Below are 24,023 nucleotides of genomic sequence, written 5' to 3'. Positions count from 1 at the left end.
TACCTGTGCTGGACACAAAGTTTAATAACAGCTTGAACGGCTTCTACCTCCATCTCATCAGGTCGGGTCACCAGGAATGTTGTGTAATCACAGGGGTCTGAGGAACCAGAGGACAGAGTCACATGTAACACAGACACAGAGACAAATAAAGAGGGGGGAGAGAGAGAAAGAGACAGGCATGAGGAAAGAAAGACAGAGAGATGGGAAGATAGAGGCAGAGACACAGGGAGAAAGAGACATAGACACAGGAGAGAGATCACAGAATTGCAGAATGAGGCCATTTGGCCCATCATGTCTGCACCAGCTCTCCAAATGAACAACTCACTGTCGTTCCTCCACCTTCTCCTCATAACTGCATGTTCTTCCTTTTCAGGTAACAGTCTAATTCCCTTTTGAATGGTTCAGTTGAACCTGCCTCCAACACACTCTCAGGCAGTGCATTCCAGACCCTAACCACTCTCTGCAGAAAGAAGTTTCTCCTCATATCACTTTTGCTTCTTTTACTAACTTCTTTAAATCTGTGACCTCTCATTCTTGGTCCTTTAGTGAGTGGGAACAGGTTTCTTCTTATTTACTCTGTCCAGACCCCACATAATTTGGAATACCTCTATCAAATCTCCTATCAAGCTTCTTTTCTCTAACGAAAACTTCTCCAATCTACCTTCAAAACTGAAATTCCTCATCTCTTGAGCCTTTCTCATGAATCTTTTCTGCACCCTCTCTAATGCCTTCATATGCTTCCTAAAGTATGGTGCCCAGAACTGGACACAATACTCTAGCTGAGGCTGAACTAATTCAACATAACCTCCTTGCTTTTGTACAGTATGCTTTACCAACTGCTCTCTCCACCTCTCCTGCCATCTTCAATGATTTATGCACACATCCACCCAGTTGCCTCTGCTTCTGTACCCCCTTTAGAGTTGTACCCTTTATTCTATATTGTCTCTCCATGTTTTCCCTACCAAAATGAATCACTTCACATTTCTTTGCATTAAACTTCATCAGCTACCTGTCTGCCCATTCCACCAACTTGTCTATGTCCCTTTGAAGTTCCACACTGTCCTCCTCACAGTTCACAATGCTTCCAAGCTTTGTATCATCATGGAGAGAGAGAGGCAGTGAGATGGGGAGAGAGAGGCAGAAACATGGGAAGAGAGGCAGTGATATAGAGGATAGAAGCAGTGAAATGGAAAGAGAAAATGACAGACACAAAGAGGGAGATAGAAACAGAGCAGGGAATATGGAAAGAGAAAAGCAGAGAAATGGAGGGAGGCAGAAACAGACAAGCAAAGAAGGAGAGGTGAGATATAGAGAAAAAGGCACAGATTGAAAGAGGCAAGGGCTTTGAAGATGCAGTGATGGACAGAAGCAGAAACACAGAGAAAGAAACTGGCATCAGGCAACTTATAGCACAATGTGTTTACGAAAGGATAAAATCAAGAATTAACACTTACCACCTAAGTAATTTGTCAATTTATAATGAAATACTTCATGGTAAAAATGATTGGTGGATCAATGGGAGTGTCAATGGGATGCAGCTAGCCACAATTGGATGATTGTCAAAATAGGATGAGTATTCTTGAAGTTTTTCAACTTTGGCTTTCTAAAAGTTCCTCTTTTAATCAGTGTCCTCACTCAGGAGCCGTTTAGATACTCTAGACTAAGTCTGTGACAGTAAGAGTTTTATATGGCTCTTGATTGTGAACACTGTACACAGTTGGTGACTGTAAAAGTTGTACATGTCCCATGTTGGTACATGTTGTACATGCCCATGTTGGTGTAAAATGTGCATGACCCATGTCAGTGTACGTTGTATCTGCCTATCTTAGTGTGCATGGTACATGCCCATGTTGGTGTAATTTGTACTTGGCACTGTATCTGTATATCTTGTATGTGCTCATGTTGGTGTATATTGTACACAACCCATATTGTACATGGCCCATGTAGGTGTATATTGTACAAGACCCATTTTGGTGTATATTGTACATAACCCATGTTGGTGTATATTGTACACAACCCATATTGTACATGGCCCATGTTGGTGTATATTGTACAAGACCCATTTTGGTGTATATTGTACGTAACCCATGTTGGTGTATATTATACATGGCCCATGTTGGTGTATATTGTACATGATCCATGTTGGTGTATATTGTACAAGGCCCATGTTGGTGTATATTGTACATGAGCCATGTGGATGTATATTGTACATGGTCCATGTTGGTTGAGGGATAAGCCTTGGCCAGGACACCAGGAAGAACGCCTCTGCTCTTTTTATTGTAGTCAACTTGAAAGGACAGACAGGGCTTCATCCAAAATCTGATCCGAACATGGGACTTCTGACAATGCAGCAGAGGTGACTGTTGCTACCACTGAGCCAAACTGGCACTTACAGATATTATTCATTTCAGGTAATTGAGTGGAGGTAGCCCTCTTAAAATAATACAAGTTCAAAACAGCTATTGGAATCAGATATTTGCAGGGTACATTTGATAGCTTGATTTTTGCTTGGCTATTTTTCATTCCTCCTACATTTCTTATACTTACTGTTTAGTAAAGGGGTCACATGTTCCAGTTCTCTCTCTGCGTGGAACTGAAGAAGCAATACATATTCAGTTAGCTATTTCATGCTAATCGTGAAGTCTAATGTCATCATATGGAAGACTTTCCAGTTTGTTATCCCCAACCTTGCGGCAAGTCAGATAAAACGCAGAATACATGCAGAATAAAGCTCCCTCTAACTGTCCCATCAAACACCACCAGGTCCTGTACAACACGAGTTAGATACGGAGTAAAGCTTCCTACACTGTCCCATCAAACACTCCCAGATCAGGTACAGCACTGTTGGAATCCATGTTACATTGTAATGTAATTTTCTATAAGAATGTCCTTTCTAGAATGCTCAGACTTAGGTTTAGGAGCTGAATTTCAGTTTGCATTGAATAAAGTGATGGTTATTTCCTATAATCAGGGGAACTAAAGAACAGGGTGTGTTTGTGTGTGAGGGGGGCTTTACCATGTGTTGTATACTGAGTATTTCTTATGAATAATCTCCTTGAAGCACATTGGCCTGTATATAGGAAAATCTGGCAGTCAGTTTAAGCATTTTAAGATCCCAAACAGAGCACTGAAATGGGTGACTATTTAATCAGCTCTTGGTGATGTCGGCTGAGAGAAGAACATTGACCAAGGTAAGCATTGAAATAGACAGATAAAGCCAGCTTTAATAACTGAACCAAAAGCCTGAGTACTACACTGGAATGTTAGCCTGGATTATATGTTCAAATTCCTGAAGTTCCAACCTGCAACTTCTGATCCAAAGATAAGAGTGCTGTCTGAACCAATCTCAGATGATTACCCAATATACTACACAACTGAGGCTCAGAGAGCACAAGTTGGGAGCTTTTACTCGAATGGATTTTACAGTTGTGTGATTCAGAATACAGCAGCTGGCCACATTTTACACCTCTGTGCCTGATGTCTGTGGATTTCTGTCCATTAAAGTGAGTGAATAGGCATGGGGAAGCATAAACAGTATAACTTGGTTACTGTGTTCAACTGGCAGTACTCAGAGCCTGAGCTCTGTGGATGAAGACATTCTGGATCTCTGAATTTACAGAAGGGTTAGGGTTCTTCGCTTTGTGTTTCAGCACCGTCTCTCTATCCAGAGGGCTCACTGTAGATAGGACTGAGATTCAGCACTGGATCTGTCTATCCAGAGGGCTCACTGTAGGTAGAACTGAGCTTCACACTGGATCCACCTATCCAGGGGGCTCACTGTAAGTAGGACTCAGCTTCACACTGGATCTATCTATCCGGAGGATTCATTGTAGAAAGGACTGGATCTGCCTATCCAGAGGGCTCACTATAGGTAGGACTGAACTCCAGCACTGGGCCTATATGTCCAAAAGGTTTCTATATATAGGACTGTGTTTCACATTGGGTTTGTCTTTCCAGAGGATCTCTAATATATCGGACCATACTTCAACACTGGATCTGTCTATCCAGAGGTTCCCTGTATATTAGATTATCCATTTCAGTCCTGCACCTGCCTGTCTGGAAAGCTCACTCTGTGCAGACGTTATGCTTTAGTACCAGATTTGCCTATTTTGGAAGCTTCTCTGCTCCACGAGCATCATTGTAATGAGTTACCAATCAGCGAGTTTTATCACAAAAAGAACACTCGAACCTTGAACTTTACTGTTTTAAATTGAGATAGGGTACCAGTGAGTGTATGTTTAACTTTTATGACAGATAGTAGGAGGGAGAGATGGAGATAGAGATAGAGGGTTGCGTATTTACCAGTAACACCCGACCTGTACCCTGCAGTTGAGCCAGGGCTGGCCGCAGATCTGTCTCAGTAACATGAGGGAATTCATCCACTCCACTGTGAATGAGGAAGCACTTGAAACCTGGGACTCCAGCCTCAATCATGGGCCGCAGTGCAGACTAGGAATAAAGCAGAGGGATTAACTCTGTGCAACAGTGTGATTCTCCAGTTATCTGGCTGGTGCCAGACTTGACCCTCAGTTTAAACTTTATTCTTGAATAATTCCTGTTTCTTCATTTATTTTTAACCTATGTAGTTGAGCACATACCTTAAAGTTACAGTGGGGCTACTTAAAGGCCAGAATGCTAGATTGAATTCCTGACACTGATATTTCTCTCACCATGGTAGTGAACATCTATATTTAAATCAGAGTTAAAACAACAGTCAGGTGTTGGACCAGAGACTGTGGAAATTCTTGAAATGTGAAATTGGGCACTAAAGTCCTGAAACTATGGGATCTAAAACGACCACCTCACATCGAGCCCCCATCTCCCCCAACCCCAGTCCCCGAGCCTTGCTCAGAGTCTCACCCTCAGGCATGCAGATCGGGGAAGTGGGAGCAGGGATTCAAGTGTCCACTTTTGAACAGCTGGAAGATTGGGAATGGTGCACCTCTGGTGTGCAGTGCTCCAGATAGGCATCTGCAATCTGCACTCCAGTTGAGAGAGATCCCCAGAGTGGAAGAGACTTCTGGCAAGTTTGACACTTAAAAGTTCATTTTTTTCCCTTCAATTTCTGCTCCCCATGACATGCTTCATGACTGAGCATCTCATTGGCAGCAAACTAATGACAGTTCAAGCAAGAATCTGATACTTCTAAACCTGAGTGACCCATAGATAACTCAAACTAGTCAGTCTGATTAATCCACTTACAGTGAAGGTTCAATTATTTTTGACAGATTCACCTGGTTGCCTGGGATAACGCCTCCCCAAAATGCAGTATCAACAAAACACTTGTCTCTGGCGGCCTGCAGTTTAGTTTGGAAGTTTTCCAATGTAGTTGTCGGTGGAATACTGTTCCTGAAAACACAGAGAATGGGTGTTACACCTGTCAGTTACTCAGGAGGACAGTCACAGCACAATGAACAGACAGGAACTAGACATTACACAGCAGCTTATGTCAGGTTTGGAATGTAATGGCTGCATGACTGGCTTTGTAATCAGGAGGTCTAGGCTCATAATTTGAGATACGAGTTCAAATCCCACCATGACAGTTTGTGAATTTAAGTTCAATTTAAAAGAAACAATTCAACACAATCTGCAACAAAAAGCTATTATCAGTAATGGTGATGATTAAGTTATTGGGTTGTCATAAAAACCCAGTTGCTTCATTAATATTCTTTAGGGAAGGAAACCTACCATCTTTACCTGGTCTGACAGCGTTGACCACCAAATCCAATGATCTCAATTGCTTTCCAAAATGGCCTAGCAAGCCACCAGATTGTATCAAACCACTATAAAGGTTTAGTAATAGGAATAAAACTGGACAGACCCGCTGTGATTCGATCTAACCCGCTGTGATTCGATCTAGGCATCAGATTTGGATATAACGGAAGCTGCAATAAACTTGGTGTACCGGATAGGTTTCTTAATTGAAACAGTTAACTTTATTTACAGAGCTCTTGAAGAAGCTACATGCTTGAACCAGGCCCATGACTAGAAAGCTCTGCCTCTGAGATTCATCAGTACAATCACGTGATCCCTAGAACAGTAAGAAAGGTTTTACTTACAATTACTACAATCCTGCCCCTTCAATGTTTTTACATTTCTTATTTACAAGAATATCTTAATCCATAACATATACATATATACACAGGTCATGCGATTAGAGATTAAGGCCAGAATTTTTCCGTCGGCAAGTTGGGGGCGGGGCCCGCCCACTGACGTGGGATGATGTCGGGAGGAACCCCCAATGTCATCCCGCCCCATTTAAATATTCAGAAAGGCGGGCGGACTTTGAAATCAGCCAATTGAGGCCATTGACAGGATAATTAACCCAATTAAAGGCCCTGCCCGTCCAACCTTAAGGCTGGCGGGCAGGCCAGGAGCCCCAGCAGGCTTCTGAAAAAAATCAAACCTCGTCCATTGGCGGGATGAGGTTTCATGTCTGCTTTTAAAAAGTTTAATAAAGTTTCTGTTTTTTATTAACATATACCATCTCGTGTGACATTGTCACATGAGGGGACATGTTAATAATTTTTTTACTTTTCTATTTTTGATGTTTATAAAGCTTTCACCGATCCCGCTAGGCAAGCCTTAATTGGCCCGCCCACTCAAAATAGCGGCGGGGCCCGTTTCAGCGGTGGCGATTGACTGCCCGCCCGCCGCCAAGCCGGTTGGGCCCGCCTGCCCATCATGGGCAAAATTCTGCCCTACGTCTCTGAGCTGTTTTTCTAATTCGGTTAGAGCAAAGTAGCTCTACGACTTGAGATTCTCCCTCTGGATTGACATGATCAAGAACTCCAGGATGAGGGACATCCCTAGACAGTGGCAGTTCAGAATTATTTTATTCAACAGCGATATCGAGTATGTCTATTCTAGATCAATCAAACACCTCAGGGATTAAGGATTCAACATCAATTTCAGGTGGAATAGTTGGTTGTTGGAGTGCCTGTCTACTTCTTAGATGATCCACATGTTTTTCTAATAATCCGGTCTTCCATTTCCACTTAGTATGACAAAGGTCCAGTTTCAGGAACCCAACCAGGTCCATTTCCAAAATTTTGCACGTAAACTGTCTCTCCAACAGTAAATTTTCGAGCTTTGCTTTGAATATCATGATTCACTTTCTGACAACTCTGGTTCTTCTCTACCTTCCCCTCTAAGTTTGGAAACACCAGACTCAACCTTGTAGGAAGGCAGCATTTCACAGTAATTCAGATACTGTTGAACCCCTAGTTGCATGAGGAGTTATACGATAGTTGAGAAGAAAATGTGAGATTCGTGCTTCTAATGTTCCTTCAGCTAAATTCTTCATTCCTGATTTGAAAGTTTGCACTGCTCTTTCTGCTAACTCATTGGATGAGGGATGATATGGTGCTCTTTTAATATGTTTAATCCCATTTCAATTCATGAATCCTGGAATTCCATACTAGTGAAAACAATATCGTAATCCAAAACAATGACTTCTGGTAGGCCATGTACACTATAACATTGGCGCAGCTTTTCAATAGTTGCACATGATGTCAGTGATCTAACTTCATACACATCCAACCCTTAGTGTAATGATGTGGTAAATGATTTATGCCAGGCAGATCAAATACACAAGGGAAACTTGGTCATGCTTTCACAACAGTTTTGCAATTTGCATTTATTTCGAGCTGCGTGCCCTGAATTCAGAAGTAACAAGTCCACCAAAACTCTAGAATATTTTAAAAAACTAAATTAAAGTATTTGTTAACAAACAAAAAGACTTCAAGCACACATAAAGGTCTACCAATTACTACTAAAATCCCTAATTAATCTGATTCCCAGTTATAATCTCCCTTAAGGCAATGGTTAAAAAAATGATTTTAAATAGATCCAGCAAGTTAACACAATACCCTGGACAGTGGAATTCAAAGCAGCTTTTCCCAGCTTCGGTTTCTGTAGACAGCAGACTTAGTGCACAAATACCAAAGGCTTCTCACACTTCTGTTAGATCTTACAATGCCTTCCCTGACACATAGCCTCATTCTCCTTTATATATGTTTCTCCCTTTTAATGCATAAATTCCATTGTCCATATGTCTTTGGAACTTTACCTTTCTCATAATATAAATCTTTTCATGTTGCCACTATGTATGGTCAATAACCTTTGAGAAAAATAAACACTTTCTTCAGCTTGCTTGCCTGGCTGTTTGTAAATAGACTGAGATCTCTTTGAAAATTAAATCCCCCTTCATCTATCTACAAATGCAAATTCCCTTTACACCTTACGTGCTAACACTCCAACCATGTTTACTTATTAACATATTAAAGACACTTCTACAGCTTACTTCTTTTGATACTTCAACTTGCAGTCTGCTTGGCTACAAGATGTAATTAAATCACATACACAGACAGAACAACACAACCCCCCCCAAATAAACCTGCTTTATACTAAACAAAAAAAATTATAAAAGTTATTATACCTCATGATGCTTAGAATGCACGTTGATGATCAATATAAACATGGTACCTAAAAATGGACCTACACTGCCTATATGTAGTCTAACCCAGGGTCAACTAGGCCACTCCCACAGATGCAGTGGAGCTGAAATGGGCAACTTCTGCTGTTGCTGACACTGGAGACAGTGTTTAACCATTTTTTCTATCTCCATACCTGGCCACCAGATATAGCTTCATGCAAGCATTTTCATCTTCGAAGTGCACTGTGAAGCTTTGTCAAGAATGGTTCTGTTCATTGCAAAGGGACGACGCCTCTTGCTCCCCACAACAAAATTACATCTTGACAAATTAATTCAGTTTTACGGGCATAGAATGGTTTTATCTCTTCAGAGGCTGGTGCATTTAACCATCCTGGCAATACCTGGCCTTGGACTCTTGATAAAATTGGATCCTGGTTTATTGAATTCTTTACTTGCTTCAAACAGACTGGCGAGGAACCCAGGAAATTCAACACAAGTACAACGTCTTGTGGCACCGGAGCATGTGTAATGCTATCTGGCAATGGAAAATGACTGAGTGTGTCTGCATTTGCAATATGCACACCCGGACGGTGCATAAAGGTGTACTCATATGCCAATAAAATCAAGGCCCATTGTTCAATTCTGGCAGAGGCTATCAGCGGAATTGCTTTATCTTCACTAATTAAACCTATCAGTGGTTTATGGTCTGACACTATGGTGAAATGTCATCCATGCAGATACTGGTGGAATTTCTTCACTACAAACATTACTAATAAATCTACCTTTTCTAGTTGTGAATAACCCTTCTTGGCTGCAGAGAGGGTTCTAGAGACATAGTCTATTGGCCTTTCAGATTTGATTTCTGTCTTTTCTGTTTGCCACAGAGCTTTGCCTCGTCATTCATTTTGATTTCACAGCCGGCCAAACTTCTCGCTAGTGAAATCTTAACTTGGTTCAGTTCGGTGGTTGAGCTACCCCTGGCTTTGTTATCCACTTGCATCTCAGAAAATTCCATGACTTTTCCTTCTAATATCTCTTGTTTCAATCAGCTGATTCTTCAGCTCTTCTGTCTTTTTCTCGTATCTTTTAGTCTTCCTTCTGGAACATTGAGCATTGTTGAGTTTTTTTCTGCTAGCTGTTTCTTCAGTTTGTTCAGAGTGGCACCATATTCATTTTACGATTCTCCAGTGGAACCAACTCTGACCAGAGGGATCCTTGCAGCCTGTGAATGTCCTTTGATTCTCCTAACACATTCTGAAATACACTGTCATATTCCCTTAGCAACTTACCAACTCCTCCTGTCCTCACTTGAAACATTTCTGACCAGCTGAGTTTAATTTCTTTTAACCAATCACAGCCCAGCAGTCTAGGTCCTTCACCTGTTACAATGATCACTGGAAGCTGGGCTTCTTCTCCACTGTTATTTCATTCACTACAAAGTAGAAACCTAGATGCTCGATGTAACTCTTTCGAGTACAAACACGTTTCCATCTGTTCCTATTCAGATGAAGTTACATTGTTTTTCATAGTTTGCCATTGTGAGATTTGAACTCTTGATCTTGGGGTTACAAACCCAGTACCATAACCACTTGGCTATTTAGGCCAAGCACTAGATGCTCGATGTACTGGCTCCAGTCTTCCATAGACGAGTAATAGCTTTGATTCTGCTGAAGAGTGGCATGATTGGTGAATATACTTTTCTTTCTTTCCTTGAGAATTGATGTACTCAAATTGAGGAAGCGAGGTGCAGCGTTGGAGCTATTTATCCTCGTCTCCAATTGTAATAAACTTGTTGTTCTGGACAGGTTTCTTACTTGAAACAGTTCACTTATTTTTTTACAGAGCTCTTGTAGAAACTACACGCTTGAACCAGGTCCATGACTAGAAAGCTCTGCCCCTAAGATTACCCGCGCTTAGAGCTGATTCATCAGTACGGTCAGTACTGTTCCTAAAACTGTAGGAAAGGTTTTACCTACAATTACTACAGAAGCATACCCACCCATGTCGACCGTGTGAAATCCTTCTCATTAATATCTAGGAAAGTCAACACTGGGAGAGCTGCCCCACAGACTAGTCAAGGAACAGCCTGACGTGGATACACTCACTAAATCATACTTTACAGCCAATGCCCAGACTCCTCCATCACCATCCTTGAGCATGTCCTGAGTATATTGAAGGCTGTGACAGACTGATTTTTGATCTCTCAGGGATTCAAGGGATATGGGGAGTGGGCAGGAGAGTGGGGTTTATGCCCAAAATCAGCCACCTTCGTATTGAAACGAGGCCATTTAGTCTAATCTTGCTCCTATTCCTTATGTTCTTACATTCTTGTTTTCTCGCAAACACACAGCCTCTACCACCTAGACAAGGACAGCAGACACATAGAAACACCACCACCTGAAAGTTGTCCTCCAAGTCACCCATATTCCCAGTTTAGAAACATATCCATCATCATCGCTGGGTCAAAATCAGGGAAATCTCTACCTAACAGCACTCCAGAAGAACCTTCATCACGTGGACTGCAGCGGTTCATGACGGCGGCTCACCACCACCTTCTCAAGGGTAATTAGGGATGGGCAATAAATGCTGGCCCAGCCAGCGACACATAAATTTTTAAAAAGTTACTTTTTAATACAATCACACAGCACTGGACAGAGTGGGACTTAGTGTTCTTCTTACCAGTTAATCATTAATGTAGTTACAGATTACTGGGGCTGGGCATTATACACATCAGTTAATGATGGAAAAATATGGACTTTTTTAAGTTGAGAAACCTAAATGAACAGCCAGGCCGCAGATTGCAAACCATTACCAAGGTAGGGTACAGACAGCATTTTTAGTATTCTGCCCATGCCTGTGCAGATTATTGATGGAAGCATTAATCAGGACTGTATTAATTTGTGTCACTAGGTGGTACTGTTGGGACATCATTTGTACTGTAGCATTTCCTGAATCAAAACAGGTTGAAGCTCCATATGATAGAGGGAGATACTGTGTACCTATGCATATTTGATCACCTGGTGCAGCGAACACAGGAACATTGGCATTGGGATGGGAAAGGGCGGCAGTTAGCTAGGGGGGTAGTGGTGGTGGAAGTGCACCCAAATAGAGTGAACTTAGAAAGAAAACAGATTCAATTTTTAAATCTTTCATTTTAGGCAGTTAATTAATTTATTGGCCTATAAATATATTAAGAATTGTGCTTTTCTATTACAGATCTAACACATCATACATTATTAGGGTTACGACACAAATCTACACACTGACACACTATGGGAGTCTTTTTCATTCATTCACAGGGTACAGACTTCGCTGGTAACACCAGCATTTGTTGCCCATCCCTAATTGCCCTTAAGAAGGTGGTGGTGAGCCACCTTCTTGAACTGCTGCAGCCCATGTAGTGTAGGTACACTCACAGCATGATTAATCCTTCCATCAATAGCGAGAGAGTTCCAGGATTTTGACCCAGCGACAGTGAAGGAACGGCGATATATTTTCAAGTCAGGATGTTGAATGGCTTGGAGGGGAACTTCCAGGTAGTGGTGTTCCATGTGTCTGCTGCCCTCATCTTTCTAGGCAGTAATGGTCACAGATTTGGAAGGTGATGTCGAAGGAAGATTGGCAATTTGCTGCAGTGCATCTTGTAGATGGTACACACTGTTGCCATTGTGCATCGGTGGTGGAGGGAGCGGCTGTTTAAGGTGTAGTGGGGTGGCAATCAAGTAGGCTGCTTTGTCCTGGAAGGTGTCCAGCTTCATAAGTGTTGGAGCTGCACTCATCCAGTCAACTGGAGAGTATTTCTTCACACTCCTAATGTGTGCCTTGATGGAGGAAATTCTTTGGGGAGTCAGGAGGTGAGTTACTCGCTACAGAATTCCCAGCCTCTGACCTGCTTTTGAAGCTACAGCATTTTTATGATTGGTCCCATTAAATTTCTGGTCAATGGTAACCTCCAGGATGTTGATGGTGGGAAATCAGCGATTCCATTGAATGTCAATGTGATGTGGTTAGATTCTCTCTTGTTGGGGATGGTCATTGCCTGGCATTTGTGTGGTGCAAATGTTACTTGCCACTTGTCAGCCCAAGTCTGAATATTATCTAGGTCTTGTTGCACATAGACATGAACTACTTCAGTATCTGAGGAGTCACAAATGCTGAACATTGTCCAATCATCAGTGAAGATCCCCACTTCTGACCTTATGATGGAGGGAAGGTCATCAACGAAGCAGCTGAAGGTGGTTGGGCCGAGGACACTACCTCAGGAATTCTGCCATGATGACCTGTGACTGAGATGATTGACCTCTAGCACAAAAATAGCTGCAAAAACTCAGCAGGTCTGACAGCATCTGTGGAGAGGAAGACAGAGTTAATGTTTCGAGTCCATGTGACTCTTCATCAGAACTGAAGAGAAATAGAAATGAGGTGAAATATAAGCTGTTTAAGGGGGTGGGACAGGTAGAGCTAGATAGAGGGCCAGTGATATTTGGAAGCAAAGGAGAGATTGCCAAATATGTCATAGACAAAAGGACAAAGGGCTGCTGACGGTGGTGATATTAGCTAAAGGATGTGCTAATGGTGACATTAAGGGTAGAAAGCAGGATGAGTAAGTGACAGATAGCCCTAGTGGAGGTGGAGTGGGGGGGAAGGGATTGAAATAGGCTAAAAGTTGGAGAAAGAACAATGGATGGAAATAAATTTTAAAATAATAATAGAAATAGTTGAGAAAAGAAAAGTATATGTTTTAAAAATGTAATAATTATTAGAAAAAAGGGGATCGGAAAGGGGGTGGGGATGGAGGAGCGAGTTCATGATCTGAAGTTATTGAACTCAGTATTCAGTCCGGAAGGCTGTAAAGTCAGAAGATGAGGTGCTGTTCCTCCAGTTTGCGTTGAGCTTCACTGGAATATTGCAGCAGACCAAGGATGGACATGTGGGCATGAGAGCAGGGTGGTGTGTTGAAATGGCAAGCGACAGGGAGGTCTGCGTCATGATTGCGGACAGACTGAAGGTGTTCCCCAAAGCAGTCACCCAGCCTGTTTTTGGTCTCTTCAATATAGAGGAAACCGCATTGGGAGCAGCGAATGCAGTAGACTAAATTGAGGGAAGTGCAAGTGAAGTGCTGCTTCACTTGAAAGGAGTGTTTGGGCCCTTGGATGGTGAGAAGGGGGTAAGTAAAGGGGCAGGTGTTGCACCGCCTATGGTTGCATGGGAAGGTGCCGTGGGAGGGGGTTGAGGAGTAGGGGGTGATGGAGGAGTTGACCAGAGTGTTCCAGAGGGAATGATCCCTGTGGAATGCCTCTAGGGGGAGTGAAGGAAAGATGTGTTTGGTGGTGGCATCATGCTGGAGTTGGCAGAAATGGCGGAGGATGATCCTTTGAATGCGGAGTCTGGTGGGGTGATAAGTGAGGACAAGGGGGACCCTTTCATGGTTCTGGGAGGGAGATGAAGGTGTGAAGGCGGATGCACAGGAGATGGGCCGGACACAGTTGAGGGCCCTGTCAACCACCGTGGGTGGAGAACCTCCGTTAAGGAAGAAGGAAGACACGTCAGAGGAACTGTTTTGGAAAGTGGCATCGGAGGCGAAGGAACTGAGAGAATGGGTTGAAGTCCTTACAGGAAGCAGGGTGTGAGGAGCTGTAGTTGAGGTAGCTCTGGGAGTCGGTGAGCTTGTAATGAATATTGATGGACAGTCTATCACCAGAAATTGAGACAGAGAGGCCAAGGAAGGGAAGGGAAGTGTCGGTGTTGGACCATGTGAAAATTGGAAGCAAAATTAATAAATTTTTCCCGGTCCAGACGAGAGCATGAAGTGGCACCGAAGTAGTCATCAATGTACCAGAGAAAGAGTTGTGGGATGGGGCCTGAGCAGGACTGGAACAAGGAATGTTCCACATACTCTGTAAAAAGACAGGCATAAGGGCCCATGCGGGTACCAATAGCCACACCTTTTATTTGGAGGAAGTGAAACGAGTTTAAGGAGAAATTGTTCAGTGAGAGAACAAGTTCAGTCAGATGGAGGAGAGTGGTGGTGGATGGGGATTGTTCGGGCCTCTGTTTGAGGAAGAAGCGGAGAGCCCTCAGACCATCCCGGTGGGGGATGGAGGTGTAGAGGGATTGGACCACCATGTTGAAGAGGAGGCAGTTGGGCCAGGGAACTGGAAATTGTTGATATGATGTAGGGCGTGAGATGAATCACAGATGTAGGTGGGAAGTGACTGGACAATGGAGTCAAGATAGCAAGAAATGAATTCCGTGGGGCAGGAACAAGCTGACACGATCCGTCTGCCACGATTTTGGGTAGGAGGTAGAAGCAGGCCGTCCGAAGTTGGGAGACTATGAGGTTGGAAGCTACGGAGGGGAGTCTCCAGAGGAGATGAGGTCAGTGACAGTCCTGGAAACAATGGCTTGATGTTCAGTGGTGGGGTCATGGTCCAGGGGGAGGTAGGAGGAAGTGACTGCGAGTTGACGCTCAGCCTCTGCAAGGTAGAGGTCAGTGCACCAGACAACAACAGCACCACCCTTGTCAGCAGGTTTGATGACAAAGTCAGGGTTGGACTTGAGAGAACGGAGTGCGGCAAGTTCAGAAAGAGACAGGTTAGAATGGGTGAGCGGAGCAGAGAAATTGAGACGACTGATGTCTTGCTGACAATTCTCAATTGAAAGATCAAGAGCAGGTAAGAATCCAGAGGGAGGGAGGGTGGAGGGAGAACATTGGAGGTGGCTAAAAGGATCCGTTGAATGGGGGGAGGACTCCTGCCCAAAGAAGTGAGCACGGAGACGAAGGCGGAGGAAGAAGAGTTCAGCATCGTGCTGAACCCGAAATTCATTGAGATGAGGGCGTAAGGGTATGAAACTGAGTCCTTTGCTGAGCACTGAATGTTCAGCAACAGAGAGGGGAAGGTCAGATGTCAAACAAATAAAGGTATTTCCAGATCTTGCAGTTCTGAGTATTTAAACTGCAAAAATCACTGAAAGCTATGGGATCAGAGGGATGGGCAGGAGTGGAGGGTCCTGGATGGACGTTGGTGTCGATGAGTTGTTGGAGCTTGCGTTCCTTAGCACCTAAAAGAAAGAGACAAAGTTTCTTTTTGAGGCGTCGGATGAGACAAAGAATAAAATGAAACTGGGGGCAAGGACAGCTTAGAAATAGGGTGCATTGGTGCTACTGGAGGGAGAGGTCAAGTGTGTTCATATAGCGGCGCATGGCACTGAGTGTGGATCTCAGAATGTGACGAGAACAGCAGTCCGAGGAGCATTGTATGTCCCAGAGATACCTGTAATCCTGGGTGGGTTTGAAATTTGAGGGATGGAACTTCAGTTGGAATCCATGTGGGGTAAGCCGGAAATGGAGACAGTCACTGAGGAAGGAAATATGGTTGTGAAAGCGAGTTTTAATAAACACTTTGTCAAACACCAGGAGAGAAATGGAAAGCAATTAAGGTGAACAGGGCAAAAGAGACAAGCAGAAATCCTGTCAGACAGAAGAGCAGTACTTCTTCAAGGTAGTCCAGGCACTTGTCTGACACACTATAGGACACATTTGTGTCCTGGTTCCTTACAGGGGCATGTCGACAATAGTTGTTATTCCACCTGCTGCTGCTGCCCTCGTCGCTGTCCAATAGCCTTCCCAGTCAGTGCGTCCTGGTTCATTGACATGGACGTGACTGTCCACAATACCAGGCATTACCACAAGGTCTCCAACATCCAGAATCTGCAACAATCAATGATTAACAGAGATTAGAGCAGGCAAGCAGCACCATCGGACAATCAGTTATTAGCCACTGAGTCAGCCACTGAGCCACCTCTACACTTTTTAATGGTGCTTCGTCTGGCTGGCCTGGGCCCTAGGTAAAGGTCCAGGCCACTTAAATGTGGCAGGGCAACATTGTGCATATTCCTCTTACATCTAAATGACCGGAGCTGGAATCAAGTAAAGACTGGCAGGAGGAGAATATCTTAGCACTGTAGGGATTGTGTGTGAAGTGAGCAGTCCCTAAACACTTAACATATCTACAGCATGTGACAATAAATTGGAAATCTAACCCAGAAAACCCACAGGATGTCAGGAGCAGGAGTTGGCCAATGATACAGTCAAGGCCAGGTAGTGACCAAGGTATAGAATTGGGCCAGTGTTGTATATTTTATGAGGTCACACTCCCAGCAGTGGCTAGCTGGTCAGATCAGAAAATTAGCATAAGGGTCACAGTATCACAGTATCTTTACAGAAGGAGGCCATTCAGCGAATCAAGTCTGCACTGGCTCTCCAAAAGAGCATTCCGCCTAGTCCCACTCCCCTGTCTTATCCCCAAACCTTTCACATTCTTTCTTTTCAGGTAGTAATCCAATTCCCTTTTGAGTACCTCAGTCGAACCTGCCTCCACCATCCTTTTAGGAAGTTTGTTCCAAACTCCAACCACCCTCTGGGTGAAAAATTTTTTCCTGACATCACATTTACCTCTTTTGCCAGTTATTTTGAATCTGTGCCCTCTATTTCTTGATGTTCTGTTGAGTGGGAACAGTTTCTCACTATTTACCCTGTCCAAACCCCTCAGGATCTTGAATACCTCTATCAAGTCACCTCTCAGCCTTCTTTTCTCTAAGGAAAACAGTCCCAACCACTCCAATCTATCCTCATAGCTACAGTTCTTCATCCTGGGAATCATTCTTGTGAATCTCCTCTGTACTCTCTCCAATGCCTTCATATTCTTCCTCAAATATGGCACCCAGAACTGGACGCAGTACTCCAGACGAGGCCTAACTAGTATCTTATACAAGTTCAACATGATCTCCTTACTCTTGTACTCAATGCCTCTATTAATAAAGCCTAAGATACTATATGCTTTATTGACTGCTCTCTCAACATGCCCTGCCATCTTCAATGACCTATGCATGTAAACATCGAGGTCCCTCTGTTCCTGCACCTCCTTTAAAGGCTCCCCCTTTATTTAGTACTGTCTCACCATATCTTTTCTGCCAAAACGAATCACCCCACACTTCTCTGCATTGAACTCCATCTGTCACTTTCCTGCCCAATCCACCAATATGTCTTTGCCCTTTTGAAATTCAAAACTCCAAGGTCAGTATGTTAAATTTGCAACTCTCTCAATTTTTCTGATATTAGAATTAACATTGGGAAAATTTGGAAGGTCAGATATTGCATTACTGATGCCCATGACTGACTGTTCAATCCACCTGTCTGTCCAGCAAGGGGGAATGCTGCAAGAGCTTACTCATTAAACCTGGGAGCATTTGATGGGGACAGTGTAGAGGGAGATTTACTCTGTCCCTAATCCATGCCCTGGGAATATTTGATGGACATTGCAGAGGGGACTTTGCTACGTGCCTAACTTGTGCTGTATCATGCCCTAGGTGTGTTTGGTACATTAGAGAACCATCCTAGGTTTATCTTCCTATGCAAAAAAAATTCAATAAAACTGACTAAAATATTCAGTGGATTTGAAGTTCTCGCTGCTGATGTGAGTAGACAGTGGCTCATCATGCTCTTAATATATGCAGCATTGGCATTAACTTATTTTAGGGACCATTCAATTTTAAAATGAACGGGTTAGAGACTGTTAAAATAGCAGATGGGCAATGTGGCATTAACCCTGAAGCATTTGTCCAGTAAATACACCAACAGCAATTTGCAGGCTGCATAGAACCATTTTAACATTTGTAGCCCAGGTAGTATAAATTCAATGACATGCTTCTTTTTGGTATGAAAAGACTCCTCCTTCAATATGTTGTTTCCTCACAAAGATGGTTGCATCAACAACTGCATTTGGTGTCACTGGGAGCCATAATGTTTTCATTTTCCCTCTGGCTAACATCAGCTATTTAGCGCTATGTAACTGGCACTTGCAAAGCTAGATTTTGTGTACATCTGTTAAGAAGGTTAGGATAAAGTGGTGTTGCATGTCCTAGGTTGCTCTGTGTGAAAGACTGGAAATGGTCAGAAGATTGATGTAGGCCACTACATGATAAATAAAATGATGTAAACACCTTTCATTGTAATACACAAGAAGAGAAAATACTTCAGAAGGAAATATCATGGAGTCATGTTGTAATGGTGCACTGCCTTCATGGGAGAGAAGAGAAAGGGTTTGCTAGGTGCTTAATGTGAGAATTTAAGTCATGTCCAGATGAATCATCACATCAAGTGAAGTAATCTGGATAGGGATGATTCTTGGCTCTCCAAACAATCTTAGCAAAGGCTTTGAATAGAGACAATTCTTCTGCACAATGAACTGTCACTTGAAATTAATTCAAATCGGTGTCAGGAACCACAATAGAATGCAGAATATGGTCACAGTAGTGTTTGAGACTGTTATTTTCATTCCTTTTTATTCATTCTCAGGGCATGGATGGCATTTATTGCCCATTCCTAATTGGAGAAGGTGGTGGTGAGGCTTCTTTTTGAACTTCTGCTGTCTGTGTGGTAAGTGCTCCCATAATGCTGTTAGATAGGGAGTTCCAGGATTTCGACTCAATTATGATGAAGGACCAGCAATGTATGTCCAAGTCAGGACAGAGTGTGACTTGGAGATGGTGGTATCTCCATGAGTATGCTGCTTTTGTAATTCTGATGGCTTTGGGTTCAGGCCATGTTGCTAAAGAAGCCTTGGTCAGTGACTATAAACAGCCAGCCAGAGCTTCACGAAGGATGTTTGCTGCTGGCAAAGAGCCTGGGTACTCTGAGTTTCTAAAGGTATGGGGCCAATTATCTTTTCTCATTCTTATATATCCTTCTGGACTTAGTAGTTTAATTAGCATTAAAAATAACGAGTTTGCAATTACATGATCTTTCACATTCTCAGTACATTCCTGGGCAATTAGCAACTGGTGAATTAGTTATGATCAGATCAGGAAAATATCCTACATCCACAGCAAGGTCCTACAAACAGCAAATGACCAACTGATTTGTTTTTGGTGGTGCAGGATTGTGGAATGAATGTTGTCTGGGACGCGAGAACGATTTTCAGGCCTTCAAAAGCTGTCACAGGGACTTATACATTCAAACCGAAGATGCTAACAGGCCCTGGTTTAATGTCTCAGCTTTGTAACAAACACCATGACCTTATTCCTAGCATGGAGTCTTGGCCTGAATCAGAAGCTCAAGTTCTGGAATGGGTTTCAACCCAAGAACCATATGGCTCAGAGGTGAGAGTGCGGCCAGCTAAGCTAGCACTTGCTTAATCAGAATTGATTATGCTACATAGAATTAAAGAATCAAGGAATCTTGGAATGGTTAAAGCACAGAAGGAGGCCATTCAGCCCATTGTGTCCATGCCAGCTCCCCGCAAAAGCAATTCGGCTAGTTTCTCTTCCCTGCCTTTTCTCTGCAACTCTGCAAATATTTTCTCTTCAGGTAATTATCCAATTCCATTTCGAAAGCCATGATTGAATTACCTCTGCCACACTCTCAGGCAGTTCATGCCAGATCCTAACCACTCACTGTGTAATAAGTTTTTCCTCATGTTGCTTTTGGTTCTTCTACCAATTACCTTAAAATGACGTCATCTGGATCTTGACCCTTTTGCTAATGGGAACAGTGTCTCCCCATTTACTCTGGACAGATCCCTCATTATTTTAGACACCTCTATCGAGCCTCCTCTCAACCTTCTATTCACTAAGCTGAACAAACCCAGCTTCTCTAATCTATCCTCATAACTGAGGTTCCTAACCCCATTCTTGTAAATCTTTTCTGCAACTTCTCTAATGCCTTCACATCATTCCTAAAGTGTGGTGCCCAGAATTGGACAGAATACGCCAGTTGAGACCAAACCAGTTGATTATAAAGGTTTATCATAGCCTCCTCACTTTTGTACTCTATGCCACTATTAATAAAGTCTAGGATCCTGTGTGCCTTATTAACCATTTTCTCAACCTGTCCTGTTACCTTCAACAATTTGTGCAGGACCATCTGCTCCTGTACTCCTTATAGAATTGTACCCTTTATTTTATGTTGTCTCTTATCTTTCTTCCTACCAAAATGAATCATTTCATACTTCTGTGCATTAAATTTCATCTGCCATGTGTCCACCCATTCCACCAGCCCATCTACACCTGCTTGAAGTATATTGCTAGCCTCTTCACAGTTCACAATACTTCCAAGTTTTGTGCCATTTGCTAATTTTGAAATTGTGCCCTGCACACCCAATTAGGCCATTAATATTGCCATGACTACAGATCATAGCCCTGAATTACTTACGGACATATTGAACTTTTAAGTTAGACCCGTATTTTTTTTTTAAAAAAGGGCATGCAAGCAAAAGCTGGCTGAGACTGTAAAATAACTACTTGCTGGAAAATTCCTTTGTGGATTACACTTGATCAACTAGTCCAGAGAACAGAATATCACACCTAAAAAGCTGTCAAAGTCTACTTCAGACAGAGATGCTTCAAAGGAAAAGATCCAATACAAAAACTGAACTGTAATCTCCTGTAGTTGCAGAGATAATGAAGACTGATTGCCATTTTAGCACAAGCCATCTCCTGTGAGTTATATCCCAGATTGTGGACATGACCTGAGTTGAAAGAAAGCAGTTTCTGGACGAAAGACATGTTTGTTTTTTTTTCCCTCCAGGAATACACAAGAAAAGGGGCTAAAAGCCAACTGCAACCCTGGTCTGTGTGCTAGTTTTGGTGTTCCAGACCTGGTGTGTGAGGGTGTGCTATGAAGCTCACAGCTGAAGAACATCAACTAGGCATCCCTACGCTTGCAGGTAAAAAATTCTCTCTCCCTGATTGCTGGAGGCAAGTCACAAGTCATCAAAGCCACAGCCGAAAAGGAAACAGGACAACTCCTTTCAGCTAACCTGCAGAACGATGAATCTCCAAATCAACTGCTCAACTGCCCAAAGTCAGCTCCACCGGAATCATCCAACTTAACGGCCACAACATTTCACCATCTACTCCTCACGGACAAGCCACAGGACTGATTTGTTTACCTTTTTGACTTTTACTTTTGGACTGAATTTCCCATTTCTAATCTGTGTGAATGTGCGTTGCATTTTTATTATATTTCCTTGTGTTTAGTAACTAATAAACTCACTCTTTCTTTGACTCAAGAAAGCCTGGTTAAATTGGCTTCTTTTAAAACATAAATACATTTGGACTAGTTAAAGGTATCCACAAGGGAAGGGATTGCTTTTAAAATTAACCTTGTTGCAACCAACTGCATAATTTGAATAAAGGAGAACCAGTTCATCCCTACTCACCCAGCAGTACATCGTCTGGGATCATAGCAAATTGAGAGAACCTCACCTGGGGACCGGTGGTAGCAATACAGAGATCAAGAATAGCAGGGGTCCTTACATTGACCCCTGGGAAACTTCACTGTATACCTTCCTCAAAATACAACTGTTCCCCAGTAGTCTCTATTTCTTGTCACTCAGACAATTCCCTATCCAGGCTGCTACTGTCTCTTTTAATCCACGAGCTTTAAATTTGCTGAACAAGTCTGTTATTTGGTACTTTATCAAACGCCAAAAAGATCAATCATATTACCCTCATCAGCCCTCTACGTTGATGTAGGGCAGCTGTGAGGAAGAACATTTTTATGTAGCAAAAACTCACTGCCTACAAGTGAGCACTTGAGCGAAATAAGCTTACAGCTCTACGTGGATAGAATGGGGGAATGGGACTGATTGAATTGCTCTACAAAGAGCTGGCATGGACTCGATGGGCTGAAAGGCTTTCTTCTGTGATGTAATGGCTCCATGACTCTGATATTCCCCTTGGTCTCTTCATCTAAGTCATTAATTGTAGTAGTGATCTAATAGCAAGTCTTCTGCTCATATCTCCATGCCTTGCAGTCCTGCACTTCCTTTCTCAGTTGATCATATGAGTTTTCCATTTTCAAATGCAATGAGCAATTTGACTGGGGAAAATAATACTTGCGGTGGTTTCCTGTTGCCTTCCTCATGTGTGCCTGAAGTAAACATAAGTTTTTTTTCCGAATGAAAGCAGCTGTTGTCCCTCAAGTGCTAGCTCATCACCACCGAAAATTCACTGTTTCTGAAGTTGGCCACGGCTCATAACCCTGAGCAGGGGACCCTTTCCTGGGCCTGGGGTGACTCAAAACATGCAGGGAGGACTGCCCCCTGAGGTCTCAAATGATCCTGCTACCCTTAAGTTCTTAATATAGATTGTAAATAACTGAGGCCCGGCACTGGCCCTTGCTCCACTAGTTACAGCCTGCCAACTTGAATGCTCTGAAAATCCCTACTTAATATGACCCAGGCTCTCTAGGGCCAGCAGTAGGGTTGCGGGGGGTGGAAGGGGTGTGGTGTGAGATGTCAGTGGGAGTGATCAAATTGCACACAACCCACTCACCCTGAAGACACCCAAGTTAAAATTGATGTTATAATATGGATTCCATGTAGGCCAGGCCAGGGAGCCTTGCTTGTTCTCTGAAAGTCATTATTGAACCAGTAGGGTTGTTAAACAGCAATCCAGTAGCTGGTGCAGATAGGATTGTACAAAATATCGGAAAGGAGTGATCAGAATAGCAGGTGGGAGTGTGGAGAATACAGGGTGGGAATATGAAGTATTCCAAGCTGACAACAATGCGTGCTGTTTTCAAGAAGTGTATTTACATATTGCACAGTAAGTGCTGGGCCTACCTGTTGATTCAGTGTCCGTGGTGCTGTGATACCCTCAGGTTGAATGCCTACAATCTTGCCCCCTGCTATGATGATATCAGCTGGGCAGATTCCCGAATCCAACACCACTCTTCTGCTCCTCACCACAGACAGCTGAGATCCTACTTCCATTTTGAAGCAAAATTCTTCCAGATTGTTCTGAATCCTTGTACCATGTGACCAATCAACTCTGTGCCTAAGCCACCACATCAATCATTAACAAAAGAGACATGGGTGATTGACAGCAGATAAACACAAACTGATTCTTAAACGGCATGACAAGGTCCGTGAGGGGCAGGAACCTGAAGAGCAAAAGGCTTTGGAAATCAGTTTCTGTACCTGACATATAAGTGGCTTGATATGTCAGTGTAGTTGGACAACAGCCCCTAATCCAGCCTGTGCTGCCCCTGATTGGATGCCTAAAATGATATATGATCTTGGGTGTATCGTGTCATGAAAAATGTAATTTTCATAATGTTATTGCAATTTATTGTAAAAGTTGGTTAATAGTGGGGTTTGAATTAGTTTCTCTGTGTATGTGTGTGTGTGGAGAGGATTTAATTGAATTGGAGACAGCTGGTCTGAAGCTTTTGAGTTATCAAAAGAAGGTAGGTTTAAAATGCTAAATATGTAAACATGGCTCACGTTTTACAATGTGAGGTGTGAGGAACATTTGTATTTTTAGATAAATTAGGTTAGTTTGAATTTCAAAAAGATGGTAGAATGTTACACCTAGTCATAAGAAGCTAAGCCAAACAGTGTGTTTATTTTTCCCAAAGATTACTGACAATACGAGCACTATAAAAGATTTATGTTATGAGAAAAATAAAGTTGCAAAGACCTATTGGAACAATGGGATTTGCATTAAAAAGTGGAAAGCATGTATAAAGGAGATGAGGTTATGTGTAAGGGAGATTGCCTTCTAAGGTCTAACACAAGAA

At 42.8% G+C, this 24,023-nt stretch overlaps 1 protein-coding gene across 1 annotated transcript in view; it reads right to left on the bottom strand.

Moving 5' to 3' along the window:
• zgc:103559 overlaps positions 1-23,214 on the bottom strand; it is a 32,845-nt gene extending 9,631 nt beyond the window's left edge. Inside the window, exons 1-6 of the mRNA XM_041205704.1 lie at positions 23,065-23,214; positions 15,997-16,148; positions 5,235-5,349; positions 4,303-4,449; positions 2,548-2,593; positions 4-97 (exon numbers count right to left, since the gene is read on the bottom strand). Coding sequence (XP_041061638.1) covers positions 4-97; positions 2,548-2,593; positions 4,303-4,449; positions 5,235-5,349; positions 15,997-16,148; positions 23,065-23,214 — 704 coding nt within the window. The remainder of the gene's footprint in view (positions 1-3; positions 98-2,547; positions 2,594-4,302; positions 4,450-5,234; positions 5,350-15,996; positions 16,149-23,064) is intronic.
• Between the last annotated feature and the right edge of the window lie 809 nt (positions 23,215-24,023).

The sequence above is a fragment of the Carcharodon carcharias genome, chromosome 2 (genome assembly GCF_017639515.1).
Source record: "Carcharodon carcharias isolate sCarCar2 chromosome 2, sCarCar2.pri, whole genome shotgun sequence".
Classification (NCBI taxonomy): Eukaryota; Metazoa; Chordata; class Chondrichthyes; order Lamniformes; family Lamnidae; genus Carcharodon; species Carcharodon carcharias.
Note: the sequence above shows the minus strand (reverse complement) of the source record. Positions and strands in the feature narration are given on the sequence as shown.